Below are 19406 nucleotides of genomic sequence, written 5' to 3'. Positions count from 1 at the left end.
GTAAGAAAAAGACCAACAACTTGGTAGGAAAATGGACGAAGGTTATTATGTGAGTGGCTCACATACACACACACACATACACATACACAAGAGTACAAAAGACTCACATATCAGAGTTCCCATTGTGGCACAGTGGTTAATGATTAATTAATCAATGATTAATGATTAAAAATAATGATTTAGGAGTTCCCGTCGTGGCACAGTGGTTAACGAATCCGACTAGGAACCATGAGGTTGCAGGTTCGGTCCCTGCCCTTGCTCAGTGGGTTAACGATCCGGCGTTGCCGTGAGCTGTGGTGTAGGTTGCAGACGCGGCTCGGATCTGGCATCTGGCGTTGCTGTGGCTCTGGCGTAGGCCGGTGGCTACAGCTCCGATTCAACTCCTAGCCTGGGAACCTCCCTATGCCGTGGGAGTGGCCCAAGAAATAGCAACAACAACAACAAAAAAAGACAAAAAAAAAAAAATAATGATTTATAGGCACTGATATAAAACATCTCCAAGATATATAGGTCATTGAAAAAAAGCAAGGTATAGATCCATTTGTATAGTGTGGTATGGTTTGTTTCTAAAAATGGAAATACACATATGTAACAAGGTGGCTTTTACCCAACTCTTTGGGAATATCTCAAGCTAGTGTGGTTCAGTGTCAACCAATTCACATACTAGGTAAAAGTGTCCTTCTACATCACTCTGCCTCACTGTCTCTCGTCATAGGGCAGAACTCAGAAGCTTTGGCAGCCTTTTTGCTATTTAACGGAAACCAGCCTGAAAAGAAAAACCAGCCAATAAATTCCTAATTTTTTTTGGCCACACCCTTGGCATGTGGAAGTTCCCAGGTCAGGGACTGAACTCGCACCACAGCAGGGACACAGGCTGCTGCAGTGACAACACTGGACCTGCTGCATCACAAGGGAACTCCCAAATGTCTAATTTTTAACTTAGTCTGCTAAATGCAAGCCAGAAGTACACACTCAATCGAATCTTTCATTCTTTTGTGGATTATTCTGGTTCTCCCTGGGGTAAATGAATGGCTCCATGAGACAATGAAGCCCTCAAAGGAAGAGAAGAAAAGAAAAAAAAGCAACTCTTCTGGTTAATAGCTCCAGCCTTTATCCTGCAACACATATGCTTGTATATACACAGAACTTATGGACAGATATAGAAGATGCCAAAAAGAGCTTTCTTTGGGGAGAAGGACCAGGGACTGGGGTAAAAGACTCACATTTTATTGACGCTCCTCCTGCAGTTTGAACATTTTTTAAATCACGTACACGTATTACCTTTAAAGTTAAATGTAACAAAAAATAAACTGCTCAAGAGGTCTCAAAAAGCAGCTTTTTCTCAAGGAACTTATTAACATAACAGGCACAGTAGCACCATAAAGCCTTTTAATTTGGGTCGTATAAAACTATTGTTAAAAGTCCTGCTTCAAAACAGAAGTCCTTATTTGTCCTCTTTCCCTTTTGTCTTTCGATACACCATCTCTCGGAAACTGGCTAGAATCTTATTCTCTCTCTTCCGTCTCTCTTCTTGGTTAAAGGATGCAAGGGCTCTCTTCTCATCAGCACTATAGATCTGGTTCTCTTTGCGCAGTCGAACAGCCTCCATTCTGCGATGCCTGCTACCACTCATAACATAACCTGAGTATTCAAAAGAAGCAATCTCTTCACTTGTCAACCCAATTTCACCTCTTCGAGGGATACGCTTTCCAGCTTTTACATATTCAGCCATAGCTGCACCTTCACCTGGAAGCAGAGCATGGCCATAGTTCAAAGGCTTCTCATCTTGAGAGATCTGTGTTATAGGTGCTTCCGGACCTATTAGATCCATGTTATCTGCAATCTTTGACTGCTCAATCCAGATACCTTCTGGCAACTCCCCTTCTGAATCCTTATAGTTTGAGTCACTGGATTCTTTTCTAGTCTTCTTGGTCTTCTTTTTCTTGGGCTTTTTAGCTCTGTGTTTCTTTTTCTTCTCTTTCTTCTTGGCTTTTTTGGGTCTCTTTTTATCATCATCATCAGAGCTAGAATCAGTGTTGGAATCTGAATTACTGTCACTGTTATCAGAATACTTCCTATATTTTCTTTTGGACTTTTTCTTCCTCTTCTTTTTTGAATGACTGGTCTTCTTTTTCCTTTTTTCTTCGGAGCTGGAATCTGAACTGCTGGTCTTCTTAGTCTTTACCTCGTCATCCTCAACTGGGGTGTGTTCATCTGAATCCGGCTCAGGAAGCTTTGGAGACAGTCCCCACACCTCAGGAGCTCCCAACTCCCCAATTCTTTCTCTCTCTTTCAGCCTTCTCTGGCGATAGTTCTCCTCCTTCTCCTTCTCGTAGTCTTCTGCCCATTGCCTGTCGCCCACATAGTGATGGTGATGGTAGCGGTATCCCCCATAATAGACAGAAGAGGACGAGGATGAGAAGTTGCGGAGCCCTGGGGACCGCTCCCGAGACCCAGAACCGCTAAGGGAATAAAGAGCGCCAACGCCCGACCCACCCCACGGAGGCCTGAGGCCCTCGCGGCCGCGGGAGTAAAAGTGGGAACGGCCGCCCAAAGGGGAGCGTCTGGCCTGCGCGGAAGGCGGGCTCCCGGACGAGCTGCATCGCCGTCTCCTAGAGCCTACGGTGTCCTCGGGGTAGCGGGACCGAGACACCGGAGCCATCGGCCGCCCTTTCGAAGGGACAGCTACTACACAGATCCCCGCAGGTGGACGGTACCCGCCCACGCAGGCGCGCTAGCAACGGTCCGGCGCATGACTTCCGCTTCCGGCTGGTTGCCAGGCAAGGGCCCCAATCAGCGTTGTGGGCTCTGAGGCTCTTGCTCTGGCTGGGGATGCAGGGTGGCCTCCTCTCCAGAGCAGATAAAGGGGGCGTGGTCGCGCCTATTTTAGGATTTACATCCCCCAACCTGAGACCCGTGGGAATATAAAATGAGGAATTCACATCAAGGAGTCCCTCTACCGTTCAAACACTCCCTTCTCTACCTGGTAATTTGCTTTTAAATGCATTGGTTAACCCTTCTCTTCTCTCACCCTCACTTTCACCCTCTTTATCTTTGCCCCTTGGTGAAAATTCCCTACTTTTCACGGTCCTCTTGTTTACTCCTTACAAAGAAATTTGTTCATAATCTTCATGGCAGAGATATGCTTATTAATGACTATCACATCCCACTTGGAAGTAAGAACTGGAACTTATTTTAAAATCAAAGTTTGAAGTCCTGTCATGGCTTAGCTAAAACGAACCTGACTAGTATCCATGAGGACGCAAGTTTGATCCCTGGCCTTGCTCAGTGGGTTAAGGATCAGGTGGTGTTGTGGCTGTGGTGTAGGCTGGCAGCTATAGCTCCGATTTGATCCTTAGCCTGGGAACTTCCATATGCTGCAGGCGAGGCCTTAAAAAGACAAATAAATAAATAAAATCAAAGTTTGAGCTCTGCATCTGTTAAGTGAGGATGGTAGTGATGACTTTTTTTTTTTTTTTTTTTTGTCTCAGCGCATGGATGTCCCCAGGCTAGGGATCTAATTAATGGGGCTCCTGCTGCCTTGCTGCAGGCCTAAGCCAGAGCCACAGCAATGCCAGATCTGAGCCGCGTCTGCGACCTACACCACAGCACTTGGCAACGCCAGATCCTTAACCCACTGAGTGAGGCCAGGGATGGAACCGGCAACCTCATGGTTCCTAGTCAGATTCGTTTCCGCTGCGCCACAATGGGCACTCCCTGTGATGACTTATATTCTTAAATTCATAGTTTTCTACCCTAGAAACACAGGGAAGCATCCAACTCAAACTTGATGTTTTCTTATTTAGTTGATATCTTCAGAAACCTTAGTTTGAGAACCATTTTCTGCACACACTTTGTTCATTCTCCAAAATAGCAAGCATTTCATGCAAGACTTTTTTTTTTGCCACCCCCACCCCCCACCCTCCCACTCAGCTGTGGCATGCAGAAGTTTGCTGGCCAGGGACTGAACCTGAACCACAGCTGTGACCTGAACCACAGCAGTCACAATGCCAGATCCTTAACTCCATGAGTGACCAGGGAGCTCTGCAAGATTATTTTAAAATGTGAATAGAGACTACTGTCATTCTGATTCTCTGTAGTTAAGTTGAGCTGCTCAGTTGACTTGGAAAGTGACAAGCTAAGTCTGAACTTTGGAGTGGTGTGTTGTTTTTGTTTGTTTGTTTTGTTTTTCTTTTTTTGGCTGCCCCTGGCATATGGAGTTCCTGGGCCAGGGATCAGATCCAAGCCACAGTTGTGACCTATGTAGCTGTGGCAATGCCGGATAACCCACTTTGCCTGGCTGGGGATTGAACCTGCATTCTGGTGCTGCAGAGACGCAGCCTATCCTGTTGCACCACAGCAGGAACTCCAGGAATGTTATCTTTTAAGGAGTATCTTGCTGGTGCCAGGAGAATGTTGCTTTTCAGAGTTGAGCAGATATTTCTGCTGATGCGGAGATTTGGTTGCTTAATGCAGATACATAATATACAGTAGGGAGGAGAGAGGATGCCAAAGGGCAGAGAAAGTTTTTTATGTTTAAGTTTTTCTTGTCTTGCCATAAAATACGAATTTTATTTGACAAATAATACACAAGAACAAATTGGATCAATTTCCAGATAAATGACCATTATCTCCTAAGTCTCAGCCCCACACTAGCCCTTCTATACCCCTTGCTGTAATGAATCTGGAAGGCCACAAATTCCACTTCCCAGTTTCTCAATGCTGATGTGCAGAATTGGTGGGAGAGCAGAGGGAAGAAAATGGTTGAAAGCTGTTTGTTTTGTCTTTTGTCTTTTTAGGGCTGCACCTGCAGCATATGGAGGTTCCCAGGCTAGGGGTCTAATCGGAGCTGTGGTAGAAATGAACCTGACTAGTATCCATGAGGATGTGGGTTTGATTCCAGGCCTGGGAACTTCCACATGCTGTGGGAGCAGCTGAAAAAATAAAATAAAAAAATTTTCACCCATAAGACCTGCCATCAGCTTTTTTTTTTTTTTTTGCTTTTTAGGGTTGCACCCATGGTATATGGAAGTTCTCAGGCCACAGGTCGAATCAGAGCTACGGCTACCGGCCTACACCACAGCCACAGCAACACCAGATCCAAGCTGTGTCTGTGACCTACACCACAGCTCACGGCAAGGCTGGACCCTTAACCCACTGAGCAAGGCCAGGGATCGAACCCGCAACCTCATGGTTCCTAGTTGGATTTGTTTCTGCTGTGCCACGATGGGAACTCCAGTTTAAAGTTTTAATGCTTTAATTAATACCTGAAACTATAGTTATTTTCTGACAGCTTGGAAATTATGCAATGTGTTATCTGTTTAAGAATTCACTCAGGGAAGCCAGATTAAGTTGCTTACCTGGGATGTGCTTTGCTGTATGCTCTACTAGCTAGATAAATGCTATGGAAAGAAAAACTCAACTTAAGTTAAAGTTTAAGTTAAGTTAAAGTTAAAGTTAAAGTTAAAGTTAAGTTTAAGTTAAAACTCACTTAACTTTTATAGGGAGTTCCCTAGTGGTCTAGTGGTTTATGACTTAACAGAGTCACTGCTGTGGCTCGGGTTACTGCTGTGGCACAAGTTTGATCCCTGGCCTAGGAACTTTCCCTGGCTCGGGAACTTTTGCATGCCATGGGCATGGCCAAAAAAAAAAAAAAATTACTCAGACAAAAGGAATAATCACATGGTTTATTACTTTTATACAAATAATTTACATTAGGATTGTTCAGATTTTTTCACTTAGGCCCTCAAAAATCTTGAAATAGCTTAGAAATTGGAATAAAAACAGGAATATGTAAGTTCCCAGGCCAGGGATGGAACCCGTGCCTCAGGAGCGACTGGCGCCAGCACGGAGACAATGCCAGATCCTTAACCAGTGTGCCACAGCCGGAACTCCCAGGAACCTTTGCTTTGTTCAAATTCCAAGGTCTTAGATTAATGTGGTAAATATAAAGGAATTGCTAATGCCATAAATGAAATGAGAAATGTGGGTAGATGCAGAAATAAAAGGATATTTCTACAATAAAAATGGTATGCTAACAAAAAAGTTCACAGGAAAGTAGTTATCTTCAAGTATTTCTGCAGTAGCAACTCCATTTGAAACATACAAAATAGGAGAGCTGACTGAAAAAAGTTTCCTCGTTTGAATCCGTCTAACCCAATTTTAGCTATCATGAGGAAAAACAAACAAAAAAAATAGACTGAAAAGACAGAGAAAGGTAGATAAGTTTACTGAATGGTTACCGTTCTCATGAGGAATAATTGAGGTGGAACCAAACAGATAATTTTGGTTCATCATTACAAGATCAGATCATTGCTGTGGTACACTTGCATCAGGACACTATTTTAAGACTGTTTTTACGATTAAACAATTGTCATCCCAGTATGCAGAGGTTTTGGCTAACAAAGTGCTTAATCTCCATTTCTCTCTCAATATTAAGCATTTTCATTCTATCCAGCACCTCTTATTTGTATAAGCAGATCCTCACAACCCTGAGGAAAGCTGGCATTCCTACTATTTTTCCCCCCACTAAAGAAGAAGGCAGAGAAAGAGAATCTTTTCCAAAATTAAGAACACATCTAGGAGGGCTGTTCATGAAAAGCTCTTTTCATTTTAACTATTTATTCTACCTAAGTAGAAAAAATATGCTATAACTAGTTACTTATTCATGAAAAAGAAGGCAAAAGAAAATGAAGGATTTCAGCATTGCTTCAGTTGGAAAAAATAGAGTGGCTAATTGACACTAAAATTCCTAAAAACAGTATTTAAAAGCATGAAAGGAGGCATTTTATTCTACTTTATACACTGCCAATATCTTAACTAAGCAACTTATTTTAATGGATCTAACTTTGCCTGAAAATAATTTTTTGACCATCTTAAAAAAATAGGCTAGAGTTAAACCTATTTTATAGGAGTTCCCATTGTGGCACAGTGGAAATGAATCCAACTAGGAACCAACTCAGGTTGTGGTTTGATCCCTGGCCTTGCTTGGTGGGTTAAGGATCTGGCATTGCTGTGAGCCGTGGTGTAGGCCGCAGATGCAGCTCGGATCTGGCATTGCTGTGGCTCTGGTGGCTACAGCTCAAATTAGACCCCTAGCCTGGGAACCTCCATATGTCGCGAGAGCGGCCCTCAAAAAGACAAAAAAACAAAACAAAAGCTATTTTATAATTTACTTACTTTATAACTACTATTTTATACTTAACACACCTGTTATACACAAAAATAGGGTGTCTAAAAGCCTATCAGCAAAGTAATTTTTAAATCTGAAATCATACAGTACTGCCAGATAGTTCCCTAAATAATATTCTCATCATAAAATGTCAGTGGCTCCTGTTGTCACTGAATCCAATTTCAACCCCTTTGCTGTGTCACTGAAGGCCCTACGATGTACCTACCTCTTCAAACTTGCCTTATTTACTGAATTTGAGAAACTCCTTTAGTCTTTTCAGCTAATATGTTACCCTATCCATGTAATAGTAACAGCACACAGCCAGAAGTAACCTTTGAACTTCCACAGCATTCAGCTCACTCACCATTCACAAGTCATTTATCATGGCACTGCCTTGTTTTTATGTGCAAGTCTTATCAATGTTACCATACTGAAAGCCTAAGCCCCAGTATGTATGCATGTGTGTGTGTGTGTGTGTGTGTGCTTCATTCTTTTCACTGTCAGGCATAGTAGGCACTCACAAGTATTTTTCTACCCTATTTCCCTCTTCTAGATTTCTTTTTTTTCTTTTTTGGCCACACCTACAGCATGTGGAAGTTTATGGAGCAGGGATAGACCCATGCCATAGCAGCAAATAGAGCCACAGCAGTGACAACTCCAAATCCTTATCCCACTAAGCCACCAGGGAACTCCTCTTCTAGATTTCTTAGCGAAGTCTTTTAGGTTTGGAAGGCACAGAAAGAGTGAGAGGAGGCACAATGGTCCTTTGTTAATTCCAAAAAGTTACACTTACCAAGTTAAGTATATAATGCTTTCTGGTTTGTAAAAGGCTTTCACACATATCTCTTCACATGATAAAAGACACAAATGCCAAATAAAAATGAACAGTGTTGGAGTTCCTGTCGTGGCAAAGTGGTTAACAAATCCGACTAGGAACTGTGAGGTTTCTTGTTCGATCCCTGGCCTCGCTCAGTGGGTTAAGGATCTGGCGTTGCTGTGAGCTGTGGTGTGGGTCGAAGACAGGGCTTGGATCCCGAGTGGCTGTGGCTCTGATGTAGGCCAGCGGCTACAGCTCCGATTAGACCCCTAGTCTGGAAACCTCCATATGCTGCGGGAGCAGCCCTAGAAAAGGCAAAAAGACAAAAAAAAAAAAACAAAAAAAACAAAAAACAGTGTTAAGATCAGGGCTATCAGGAAATATTTAGGAAAAGTAAAGATAAGGAGAGGAAAGAAGACGGCTAGCTCTGGAGGTAATAAAAATATGATTACTTTAAAAGGCTTGACAAGACTAAGTGAAGAAAAGCTAAAGTTTGAACTTAGATTGCAATGAGGGGATAGTCAAGGTGATTAAAGACCATAGGGAAGTGATAAAGAGAGAGCCCTACAGTTTGCAAAGCCCCTAGTCACCTAGGGTACTTCAGAGCAGGAGTCCAGAGAGGGTACTTGAGAACGGAAGAGATGATATGCTGGTGACTGAAAAAAACAGAGTCCAGGATTTCATGAGAAACAATCCATTCTTGGCACAGCCTGGTAAAGCTGGGAGCTGGAGCGAGGCATTCAGGGCCCAGGAAGAAGTTAGCGGTCTTTGAGGAAATTAGCAGACAGGTGATCTGGGTGAAAATAGGAGAATCATGAAATTCTTATTGAGAGTCTTGATCTCACATGTTGATACTTTGGTTGTTGTGGAATCAGTTTGGTCAGATACCCAGGATTCCCAATGTGTTTCTGAAAAGACTCAACCACAGGGCAGTTTTGAAAACATGAATGATACTTGTTATAAATATTGGTGTGAATCCTCTGACCTGGAGGAAGTTTAAGCTTAAGCTGGCATAAGCCTTGATGCACAGTTGGCCCTAGGTCGAGTGGGAGGGATATGGACGGTGTCTGGGCACTTGGTTAGGCCCAAGATAACCAAAAGGTGAGAAACAAGCTATTGAGTATCACAGGATTTATGTCCAGATTCATAATCCTTTTGATCTGGCTCGATAAACTGATTTTTACTTACCTGAGTGTGAAAGGTTTCCCCCTAAGGAGTAGTAAAATTAATGTGAATTAATATAATTAACATAGACAACAGAATGGAATTGTATGGAAGAAGCAGTCTCGCCATGTCTTAATGATAAAGAATCTGTTTAAGGCATTCTTACTATTACTATTATGCTCGTGAAGAAATATGGAATCCTCACTCCAACTCTGATAATCTTCTGTACTTGACAAAAACTATACAAGATTAACCCAGAATCTAGAACCTCAGAGAACTGGACAAACACCAATAGCCTTGGAAAGTCCTCAGCAATCTAGACAACATTAGATTCTCAGAGCTATTAAGGTCGTCTCACTGGTATGTTTAATCAATGTTTATAGCACCTATATGCAAGGCACAATGAGGGGTATAAGACATCATCGATCCAACCAAGTGGTGAGGGGTTCATAAGAGGCAAAATGAACAGTCAGAGCAGCAGCCCCCCAAATCAGAGCCGTTCACCCAGGAGATGTCATAACACACTGACCCAGTATGATTAATTAGCCAGTCTAAAAGCCCGTTTAAGTCCAAAAGGGGAGAACCATTTCAGGTCCTACCTCTTCCGGACCAACTCTCCTGTTGCTTCCTATCAAACAAGGGTTTGTTTGTTTTTTAATCACCTTCTAGGACGCAGAAGAGAATTCATTTCAACCCGACTCTGTATGTTCCAACAAAGAGCTGCTGACGTGTGGTGGTAAATAAAGCCCAGCCCACAGTGTTGTAATCAGCAAGGGCTCCAGGGTGGCTTCAGTTCAATGAAGAATGAGCACCAACTCTAGCACATAAGACACGGGTCATGGTGATAGGATTTTTTTCCCAACGTGGCTTCTCTGATGCTGAACAAGATATGAAGGTCGAGTGAAACCTTTTCCACACGCATCACATGGATAGGGTTTCTCACCAGTGTGGATTTTCTGGTGTTCAATAAGGCTTCTATTCCTAGTGAAGCTTCTCTCACACGCATTACATTTAAAAGACACGGGAGCCTCGACGTTTTGCCACTGGTGCTCCATCCTATCCCGACTCTCCCAGGTCTCACCACGGTCAGGATTCTGAACGTGTTTATCGCCGTGGATCCTCTGATGTCTCAAGAGATGTGAATTCCGCCTAAAGGCTTTGCCGCACATGTTGCACTGGTACGGCTTCTCCCCGGTGTGGATTTTGTGATGTTCGAGGAGGCTGCAACTCTGGCTAAAGGTTTTCCCACAGTCATCGCACTCATAGGGCTTCTCCCCAGTGTGAGTTCTCTGGTGTTTGATGAGGTTTGAACTGTGACTGAAGACCTTGCCGCACTCTTCACACTCATACGGCTTCTCACCAGTGTGGACTCTCTGATGAATGACGAGGGCAGAGCTCCCGATGAAGGTCTTGCCGCAGTCCTCACACTCATAGGGTTTCTCCCCGGTGTGGATTCTCCTGTGCTTAGTCAGGCCTGAGCTCTGAGCAAAGCTCTTCCCACATTCATGACAATAGTGCCGCCTCGTCCCTGCAGCACCTTTCTGCTTTCTTTGTAACCTGCCCTCCTGTTCACCAGCTTCTGCACACACGGGAATCTGGCCAATGGCTTCACCCAGGTGGCATGGTACCTGCCCAGGCTCCTGTTCTGGAGGTTCCTCCTCTGGAGGCAGGTCCCTGAGCTTAGTCCGTATTTCACCACCTGAAACAACAAATGGCCAGCAACTGTCAATTAGGCCTGGCCACAGAGGAAAGCTTTGTGATAAGCCCAGGGAGGAGAGAATTATAGAGGTCTATATATGCTGAGGATGAGGATTTAGGTACTGAAATAAAGGGGGAGCACAAGGGTGTTGGGGAGGGGGCAGGCCTGAATGAGAATGGGGCCCCTGGAAGAAGGGTCCAAACTGTAAATGAAGGGATTGGAGGGAAGGTGGTGGGGCCTGAAGGCTGTGCTGGGGATACAGGTAGGGGCTCTACGTTCTAAGAAAGGAGGGTCTTATGCTTAGGATTAGTTAGTAAAGGGCAGAGCAGAAGGTGACAGTAAGCATGGCAAGTGAAAGGACTTCTGAAATGTTCTTCGAGAAACAGGGAAAGTGGGGAGTCAGAGTGCACTGACCAGTGAAAGCTGCCATCATCTCTGGCTGTGCCCAGGCAGTGGCAGGATTGGCTAAATCAAAGTGGCATCAATGTTGGGCGATCTGAGCTGGAGCCCCCACTGCGCTACCAATGAGCTATGTGAACTCAGATGCGTCAGGCAATCTTGTGCACCTCTGCACCATCTTGCTAGGGCCAGGCTCTGCCGTCAATCCCTAGGTGACATCTAGATCTCACACTCTACAGTCCCATGGCCCATTTCCCGGAGAGACCCAGCTCTCCTCCTCTGTCAGGGTTGGCAACAGGAAGGGAGGGAAAGAAAGCAACATTAACTGAGCATCTACTATGTACTAAGGGCTGTACCTACCTCATTCCACTTAAACTGACCAGTACACTGGCAGGACAGATTAAAAAAAAGTAAGGCTCGGAGTTCCCGTCGTGGCTCAGTGGTTAACGAACCCGACTAGGAACCATGAGGTTGCGAGTTCGATTCCTGACCTTGCTCAGTGGGTTAAGGATCCGGCACTGCTGTGAGCTGTAGTGTAGGTTGCAGACATGGCTTGGATCCCACGTTGCTGTGGCTCTGGTGTAGGCTGGTGGCTACAGCTCCGATTAGACCCCTAGCCTGGGAACCTCCATATGCCGAGGGTGCGGCCCTAGAAAAGGCAAAAAGACAAAAAAAAGAGCAAGGCTCAGAAGGGTTAATACACTAGTCATATAGGTGGTTAGTAGCTGGGATTCAGAAACAATGGTTCTAAACCCAAACATAATTCAAACAGTTTCTAACAGCCTTAAAGGTTCTAACACACAAAGAAAGCCAAGAAACCTTATGAGAAATCAGTGCCCATCCATCTTACCCAGGGCCATTAGGCTGCCACAGTTCTCCTGCCTTTCATCTCTGTACGAATTCACCTGAGATGAATCCAGCTGTGTCCACCCAGGACTGAGGGTCAGGGCCACATCTTCCATTTTCAGCGGCCTCTGAAACAATAAGTAATCCCACATAATTCCTCTTGCCCAAAATCACTTCCAGAGCTGGGTACACGTAAGGAAGGAACATCCCCTTTACAGGAGTTCTTTAGTTAATTAATTAATTAATTAATTTTAAGGTGCAGCATATGGACGTTCCCAGGTTAGGGGTCAAATCACAGCTGCAGCTGTGGGATCCAAGCAGCGTCGTGACACCACAGCTCACAGCAATGTGGGATCCTTAACCCACTGAGTGAGGCCAGGGATCGAACCCACGTCCTCAGGGATACTAGTCGGGTTTGTTAGCACTGAGCCACGACAGGAACTCCCACAGGACTTTTTAAAAAAGAGCATGTATGGCACATGGCACACTTATGCCTACCTAACCCAGTCTCTAATAACATCTTTGTCAAAAAAAAAATTAATGGAAAGAAGTATTATACACATTATGGTAAGTACTTTCATATAAATATCTAAACAGTCTAGAAAGTAAAAGGTTTGAAAACAAGTGGAAAGAAAGGAACCATATCCAAACTTTTCAAAATATTTTTTGTTTGCTTTGGCAAAGTGGAGATGGGGGCTTATTTATTATTTATTTATTTATTTATTTGGGGGGGTATTTATATTAATGATTTTACAAAACAATGAAATCTAGGTCTGAAGTGAGGGAAAACCAGGGAAAATAGATTCTATAGAGCCTCAAATACAGAAGCCTGAGATCTTCAAGCCGAACATGAAAGAAAGACTGGGTAAGAAATTAAAATCTAAGTTAAGAAAAGGAAAAGGTTGTTCAAAATGTAATATTAAACCTTAGGCTAAGGAGTTCCCATCGTGGCTCAGTGGTTAACGAACCTGACTAGGAACCATGAGGTTGCAGGTTCGATCCCTGGCCTTGCTCAGTGGGTTAAGGATCGGCATTGCCATGAGCTGTGGTGTAGGTCGCAGACGCGGCTCGGATCTGGCGTTTCTGTGGCTCCGGCGTAGGCTGGCAGCTACAGCTCCGATTCGACCCCTAGCCTGGGAACCTCCATATGCCATGGGAGGAGCCCTAGAAATGGCAAAAAGACAAATAAATAAATAAATAAATAAATAAATAAATAAATAAACCTTAGACTAAAAGGACATGCCTTATCCGTTCCTTCATGTTTTAAGTTCCTGGAGGGCAGAGGGCATGACTTTATATCCCACACTTAACAGCAATTGTTTATGACAATTTAAAAAACAAAACTAAATCACCATTACAACAAAATCTTCAGTGTGTATCTGCTAAATTTCCCTTGCTGAAGAAGAAAATCTCATTGATGAAGGAGGTGACCAAACAAATGGGAGAAGAAGAGCAGGGAAGCACAGACAGCCTCCAAGCTAGTAATGAAATAGGAAAATCCTCTTAAGTAGACACTAATACAGATTACAAGCAACCTTGAGATAGCTGAGAAGTCAAACTCCCTATGGCTCTAGGATGAGGGTGGAGGAGGAACAGGGAGAAAGGGAAGCCCATCAGAAGTGAAGAGTGCTGGGTGCTGGGGTAAAGAAGGGCTCCAGCTCACCTGGGACTCCTGGGTGAGGTTGGCAGCTACCACTGCATCTTCTCTGCAGCGCCCTCCCAGGGGAAGCCTAGGAACCTGGAGAGCTAAGAAGGAAAGTTTTGGATGAGATCTACCTTGGCATTCAGCTTCCCTGCCCCCTGGAGTGCAAGTTCAAAAACTGCATTAGGAATTCCCTTGTAGTGCAGGGAGTTAAGGATCCAGCATTACCAGGGCAGAGGCTTGGGTGGCTGCTGTGTCGTAGGTTTGATTCCTAGCCCGGGAACTCCCACATGCCACCGTGCCACCAAATCAAAAAACAAACAAAAAACCCCTGAATAAATAAATTCCCACAAAGGGAGTTTCCACTGTAGCACAGCTGGTTAAGAATCCAACTGTAAGGGCTTGGATTGATGCAGAGGTTCGGGTTTGATTCCTCGCCCGGGAACATCCATATGTTGTGGGTGTGGTCATTAAAAAAAAAAAATTCGGAGTTCCCGTTGTGGCTGAGTGGTTAACGAATCCGACTAGGAACCATGAGGTTGCGGGTTCGGTCCCTGCCCTTGCTCAGTGGGTTAACGATCCGGCGTTGCCGCGAGCTGTGGTGTAGGTTGCAGACGCGGCTCGGATTCCGCATTGCTGTGGCTCTGGTGTAGGCTGGTGGCTACGGCTCTGATTAGACCCCTAGCCTGGGAATCTCCATATGCCTCGGGAGCGGCCCAAGAAATAGCAAAGAGACAAAAAAAAAAAAAAAAAAAAAATTCCCATGAAGAAGTTTATCAAGATTACTTTCCAAAATTCCCGATCCATGCCAGCTCAAATCTAGAGCCTAAAGAGATGTGGTGTGCTCTACAGACACACAGAAGCAATGGGCAGGATCCTTCCCAGGAAATGGAAGTAACATAAAAACAAAGCAAAGCATTCCATTTGAAGTCTTTAATCCTGAATTTTGCTAAGAGGGGATAAGAGGATTTTTACTGTTGTTAAAATTTTTTAGTAGCTCTTCGGGTGCTTTCTACTTTAGCTCAAAAAGACTAGGAAAAGTCAGATAAGCCTGGGCCCGGAAAGGAAGAAATAGGAGTCTGCTTATATAGGACTTGCTGAGATTCAGAGAAGTAAAGGGAACTCCAAGTTTTCCTAAAAAAGGTAAACTTTGCAGGGGCCAGAAAACAAGTTAGGTCAGGCTAGGACCTCTGTTGAGAAATAAAGATTTCATGTTGGCTGGTGTGTCCCAGTGTTTATTGCCTTGGAAATCTGCCCACCACATGGGGGACACTCGGGAACATAGAATAGTTTCCTACTGAGTGATTGTCATCCTATTCCAGTTACAGACCACCCAGTTTAGAAGATTTATACCCTTTGATTTGCAGAAGTCCTACAATTTCTAGAATATTCTGACTGGCTTTATACATTCTGCCTTAAATTCTTCACAGCGCTTACCAATATCTGAAGTTATATTACTAACTTATTTGTTATCATCCTGACTAGAATGTAAGCGCCGCTGGAGGAAGAAATTTGTCCTACTGACAAAGCTACCACTGGTACCTACAACACTAGCTATCCCATAGGGAGCCTCCAAAAACATGTTAAATGAATGGAGACCACTGTGTTGCTAAAAAAAAATATCAATTCTTCCCAAACATCAATTTTAACAGTCTTATTTACTATGTCCAGGTTTGGTTAGGAAATCTTGTCATTATTGTTTGAAATTTCCCTGTTAGTGTCAGTCTCAAAGTAAAGTAGATTAGTGATGGGCATATAAACTCACTTTTCAAGATTTGTCTTTTAGGGAGTTCCCGTCGTGCCTCAGTAGTTAACGAACCCGACTAGGAACCATGAGGTTGCGGGTTCGGTCCCTGACCTTGCTAAGGGGGTTAAGGATCCGGCGTTGCCATGAGCTGTGGTGTAGGTTGCAGACGCGGCTCGGATCTCACGTTGTTGTGGCTCTGGCATAGGCTGGCGGCTATGGCTCCGATTCGACCCCTTGCCTGGGAACCTCCATATGCCGTGAGAGCGGCCCAAGAAATGGCAAAAAGACAAAAAAAAAAAAGATTTGTCTTTTAGGTAATCCTTAAAAGAATTTATACTGCCCATAAGATAACACTTACCTCTGTTTGGTGAGGACTGGGGTCCCAAAGATTCATGCTTGAGCAGAGCCTTCATTGGCTGAAACTGGGCATTTCGTGACTTCTGAGCTGGTGTCAATACTGCCATCTTGCACCTGAGCAGTTCTTGCCCCTGGTCATCACCTGGGACCTAGAAGTCATTCATTTATTTATTTATCAGACACTTTTATCACACTCTCTATGTGCTATTTCCCAGCCACTATTTATAAGAGCTTTATGAATATTAACTCACCTAATGCAGATAACAACCTTATGAGCTAATCTTTATTATCTGTATTTCTGTAGTGGGGAAATGAGGCACACTGTTTAAGCAAATTGCTCAGCTGATGAGCAGCAATGCTAGGATGGGAGCTCAGTAATGTGTAAGCATTACTCAGTGCTTCTTCATTATATACATTTATGCTTCACGAAAAGTCTTTGGGAATTGGTGCTGAGTTCTCAGAGAACACTCATATAATTGAAAAATGAGGATAATAATTTCTAGCTTACAGGGGTTTGGAGACCAGCAAATAAGATCACAGTGTGAAGGAGTTCCTACTGTGGCTCAGCAGTAACAACCCAACTAGTATCCATGAAGATTCAATCCCTGGCCTTGCTCAGTGGATTAAGGATCCGGCATTGCTGTGAGCTGTGGTGTAGGTTGCAGATGGGGTTCAGATTTGACATTGCTGTGGCTGTGGTGTAGGCCAGCAGCTGCAGCTCTCATTCAACTCCTAGCCCAGGAACTTTCATATGCTGCAGGTGAGTCCCTAAAAAGAAACAAAAACAAAACAAAACAAAACCAGTCCATGAAACACCTAACACAGGGGGCCAGGTACATAGTTTGTCCTCATAAATAAAGGTTTCCTTCCAGATATTTGTAATTAGTTGGATTTCAGATCAATTTCATAATCATTAGCTCATGGGCAGCTTAGAATTTCCCATATCTTTTCTAAAGAATGAAAAGCCTGAAGCTGAGACTTGAAATAATTCTTCTCTGTTACAGGGCTGAGAGCATTAATGACAACTCAAGGACCCTGGTCTCCTGGTCACCAGTTAGAAGCTTTTGGTCTGGTTTTGTACCAGTTGAAAGGAACACAGAAGGGCAGATGATAATGCAAAAGGAAACTAGTCTAATACAACATTCAGGAAGATGCAGATAAAAATGAACCCAAGGGTTTCTAACTTGTGGTCCACAGACTCCCTCCCAGGTATTCCACAAATGTGAATAGGAAAAATAACTTTATTTTTACTACCTTCTAAGCAAAACTTAGCATTTCCTTCAATTATGAATGGAAGCAGCAAACCAAAATGTTATAAACAGCACACAGGAATCTGTCATCAACTGAAACTGCAGCTGTTTTCAAATCACATTACAACCAGGTTTAAAAGCTGTCAGTCATTCATCACCACCCTGGAATTATACTAGGGTTATTAGGCCTGCTGCTAAATCTTTACTTTTAAAAAGCACATATATAACTGTAGCATACATTTAATGCTTTAACTGTATTTCAATACAATTGTGTTCTTTTTAGTCCTTTATGTATTTGAAAATACCATTACGGGCAGGAGTCCAGGAACTTCACCTTATTCCCAAAGATGTTCAGGTACAGGTACAACAAGAGACTGAGAACTCCCGGATCTTAAAGCAAAGCGCCTCACTCTGCTCTTGAGATTTCAGGAAGAAACAAACCGCAGCTTTCAGACACTAAGTCTGCTCTCTCTACCTGTGGCACTGGCTCATCCAACTGCCTCTCCAAATACTCCAAGAGCACCACCACCTCCTCTCCGCTCTCCGGATGCTGCTCCCGCACCCAGCTCTGCAGGTCCCCTGGCAGGATGGTCAGGAACTGCTCGAGCACCAGCAGCTCCAGGATCTGCTCCTTGCTGTGCATCTCAGGCCGAAGCCACAGCCGGCACAGCTCCCGGAGCCGGCTCAATGCCTCACGGGGTCCCTCAGCCTCCGGGTAGCGGAAGCCTCGGAAGCGCTGGCGCAAGTGCTCGAGGCCGGGAGCGGGGCTGCCGGGGGCGCCCGCCTCTGCAGCCAGGGAGGAAGCTTCCTCTTTCTCCACCTTCACCGTCAGGATCCCGGTCCGGTCCTCTGCAGACGGGGCGTCCAAGGCTGCGCTTTCCTTCGATTCCCTAGCCATCCTGGGCCAGGGCGATACGGGGCCTCTCTCTAGTTGGGAGCAGTATTTTTTCGGAAAATTCTTGAAGGATGAGAGGTCTGATAGTGCAGACTGTGAAACTGCAGTGGTCCCCTTCCGCGTGTCCAGGGTCCCAGGACACCCCTGCGGCGCAGCTTGATAGATTGTCGGCTGCAGTCCGTGCCTTTGCAGCGCCCTCCTCTACACCCCACCGCCAAATCCCCAAAAGATGTCTTGGTCAAGAGAGAACACTAGCCTGATGCTGGAGAAAAATTACGGTTGGGGCACAGGAAGGTTCGGTGGGAATCAATGCCACTTCCTGGGCTCTCTAGGAAGCATCTCTCGGTGGTTGTCCACGAGTTAACCCATTAGCAACCAAGCCCTTACCGCCCCTCAAGGGAAGCAGTTAGGGGGAGGAGAAAGAAAGGATGGGACAGGCTCTGTATCTTAAGCAATGAGACTAAATCTTTCAATCCTGTAAAGGTGCTATTGAGGCTCCCACCATGCTCTGACGTAAGCTTGACATAAAATTGACACTAAAATTCTGAAGAAAGTAGGGCTTCCTGAGAGCTCCAGGCAGGAGGACATTCCTTTTCTCTCAGAGACATGGAAGAGGCTGATCACATCAGCAGGCACTTACTTGGAGAGAGTAGTGGCTGCCCTGGTCCTTGCCCCACTCCAGCTGCCACTCTCTTTCCTTCCCGTCAAGGCTAAACTACTTGAAAGAAAGCCCTCCCATCTGACTCCAGTCCTCACTTTCCATTCATCCTTAACACACTGTAGGTAGCAAACGGTCAACAAAGCCATTGAAGTTGCTCCTGCAAAAGTAACTAGAGAGTCAGCTCCCTCCTTCCCACACACCAGAGGTAAAGGATTTTCTGTTTCTCATGGCTTAGTCTCAGGCAACCAGGCTTTCCAGGCTTCCCAGGCTTCCCACCTCCAGAAACTCTCTAGTCCTTGGCATTGGAGACCATATTATCTCCTGCTTTCTTTCTTCCAGTTTCTTCCCAGTCCTCATTAATGGTCCAGCATAATGGTTAGATCCACAGAGTCTCAAACCAAATTACCTGGGTTTGCAATCCTGGCTTTGCCACTTACTAGCTGGGTGACCTTGGTAAATTACTTAACCTCTCTGTGCCTGAATTTCCCAATCTATAAATGGGGATAGTAATAGTAGACAGTGATGGCAAAAATTTTCACCTGTTGAGGTCTGGTGAAGTCATTCTCATTTACACGGAGTACATCTGTTTTTACCATTGAAAAGAAAAGGAATGCATTTACCATACTGCTTACAATGTCCACTTTGAAGATGGAGATAAATGCACCCCCTACCCCGCCCCAAACCTGGCTTACGAGGACGCTAATACTATTACTCCTTTGAAGATGAGGGCCCCTTCCCAGACACCAAGGTCATGCTGA

General features: G+C 44.6%; 2 protein-coding genes across 3 annotated transcripts; both read right to left on the bottom strand.

Annotated features, from left to right (window-relative positions):
- Positions 1207-2764, bottom strand: NKAPL (NFKB activating protein like). The gene has a single exon (XM_001929021.4). It carries the CDS (start codon positions 2660-2662, stop codon positions 1445-1447), a length of 1218 nt encoding a protein of 405 aa, XP_001929056.1. The 5' UTR covers positions 2663-2764; the 3' UTR covers positions 1207-1444.
- On the bottom strand, positions 5671-18872 carry ZKSCAN4 (zinc finger with KRAB and SCAN domains 4). Of its 2 annotated transcripts, none has more exons than XM_021099807.1 (5): positions 17568-18872; positions 15844-15991; positions 13760-13842; positions 12101-12224; positions 5671-10851 (listed from the first exon to the last, which is right to left on the bottom strand). In XM_021099807.1, the coding sequence occupies exons 1-5, from the start codon at positions 17988-17990 to the stop codon at positions 9989-9991; spliced, it is 1641 nt and encodes a 546-aa protein (XP_020955466.1). In that variant the 5' UTR covers positions 17991-18872; the 3' UTR covers positions 5671-9988. The 2 variants fall into 2 exon arrangements, with proteins under 2 accessions (XP_020955466.1, XP_020955467.1); XM_021099808.1 differs by lacking the exon at positions 17568-18872 and adding an exon at positions 17427-17561.

Source organism: Sus scrofa, chromosome 7 (assembly GCF_000003025.6).
Source record: "Sus scrofa isolate TJ Tabasco breed Duroc chromosome 7, Sscrofa11.1, whole genome shotgun sequence".
Classification (NCBI taxonomy): domain Eukaryota; kingdom Metazoa; phylum Chordata; class Mammalia; order Artiodactyla; family Suidae; genus Sus; species Sus scrofa.
The sequence above is the reverse complement of the archived record's forward strand: the minus strand, read 5'-3'. Positions and strand labels throughout refer to the sequence as shown.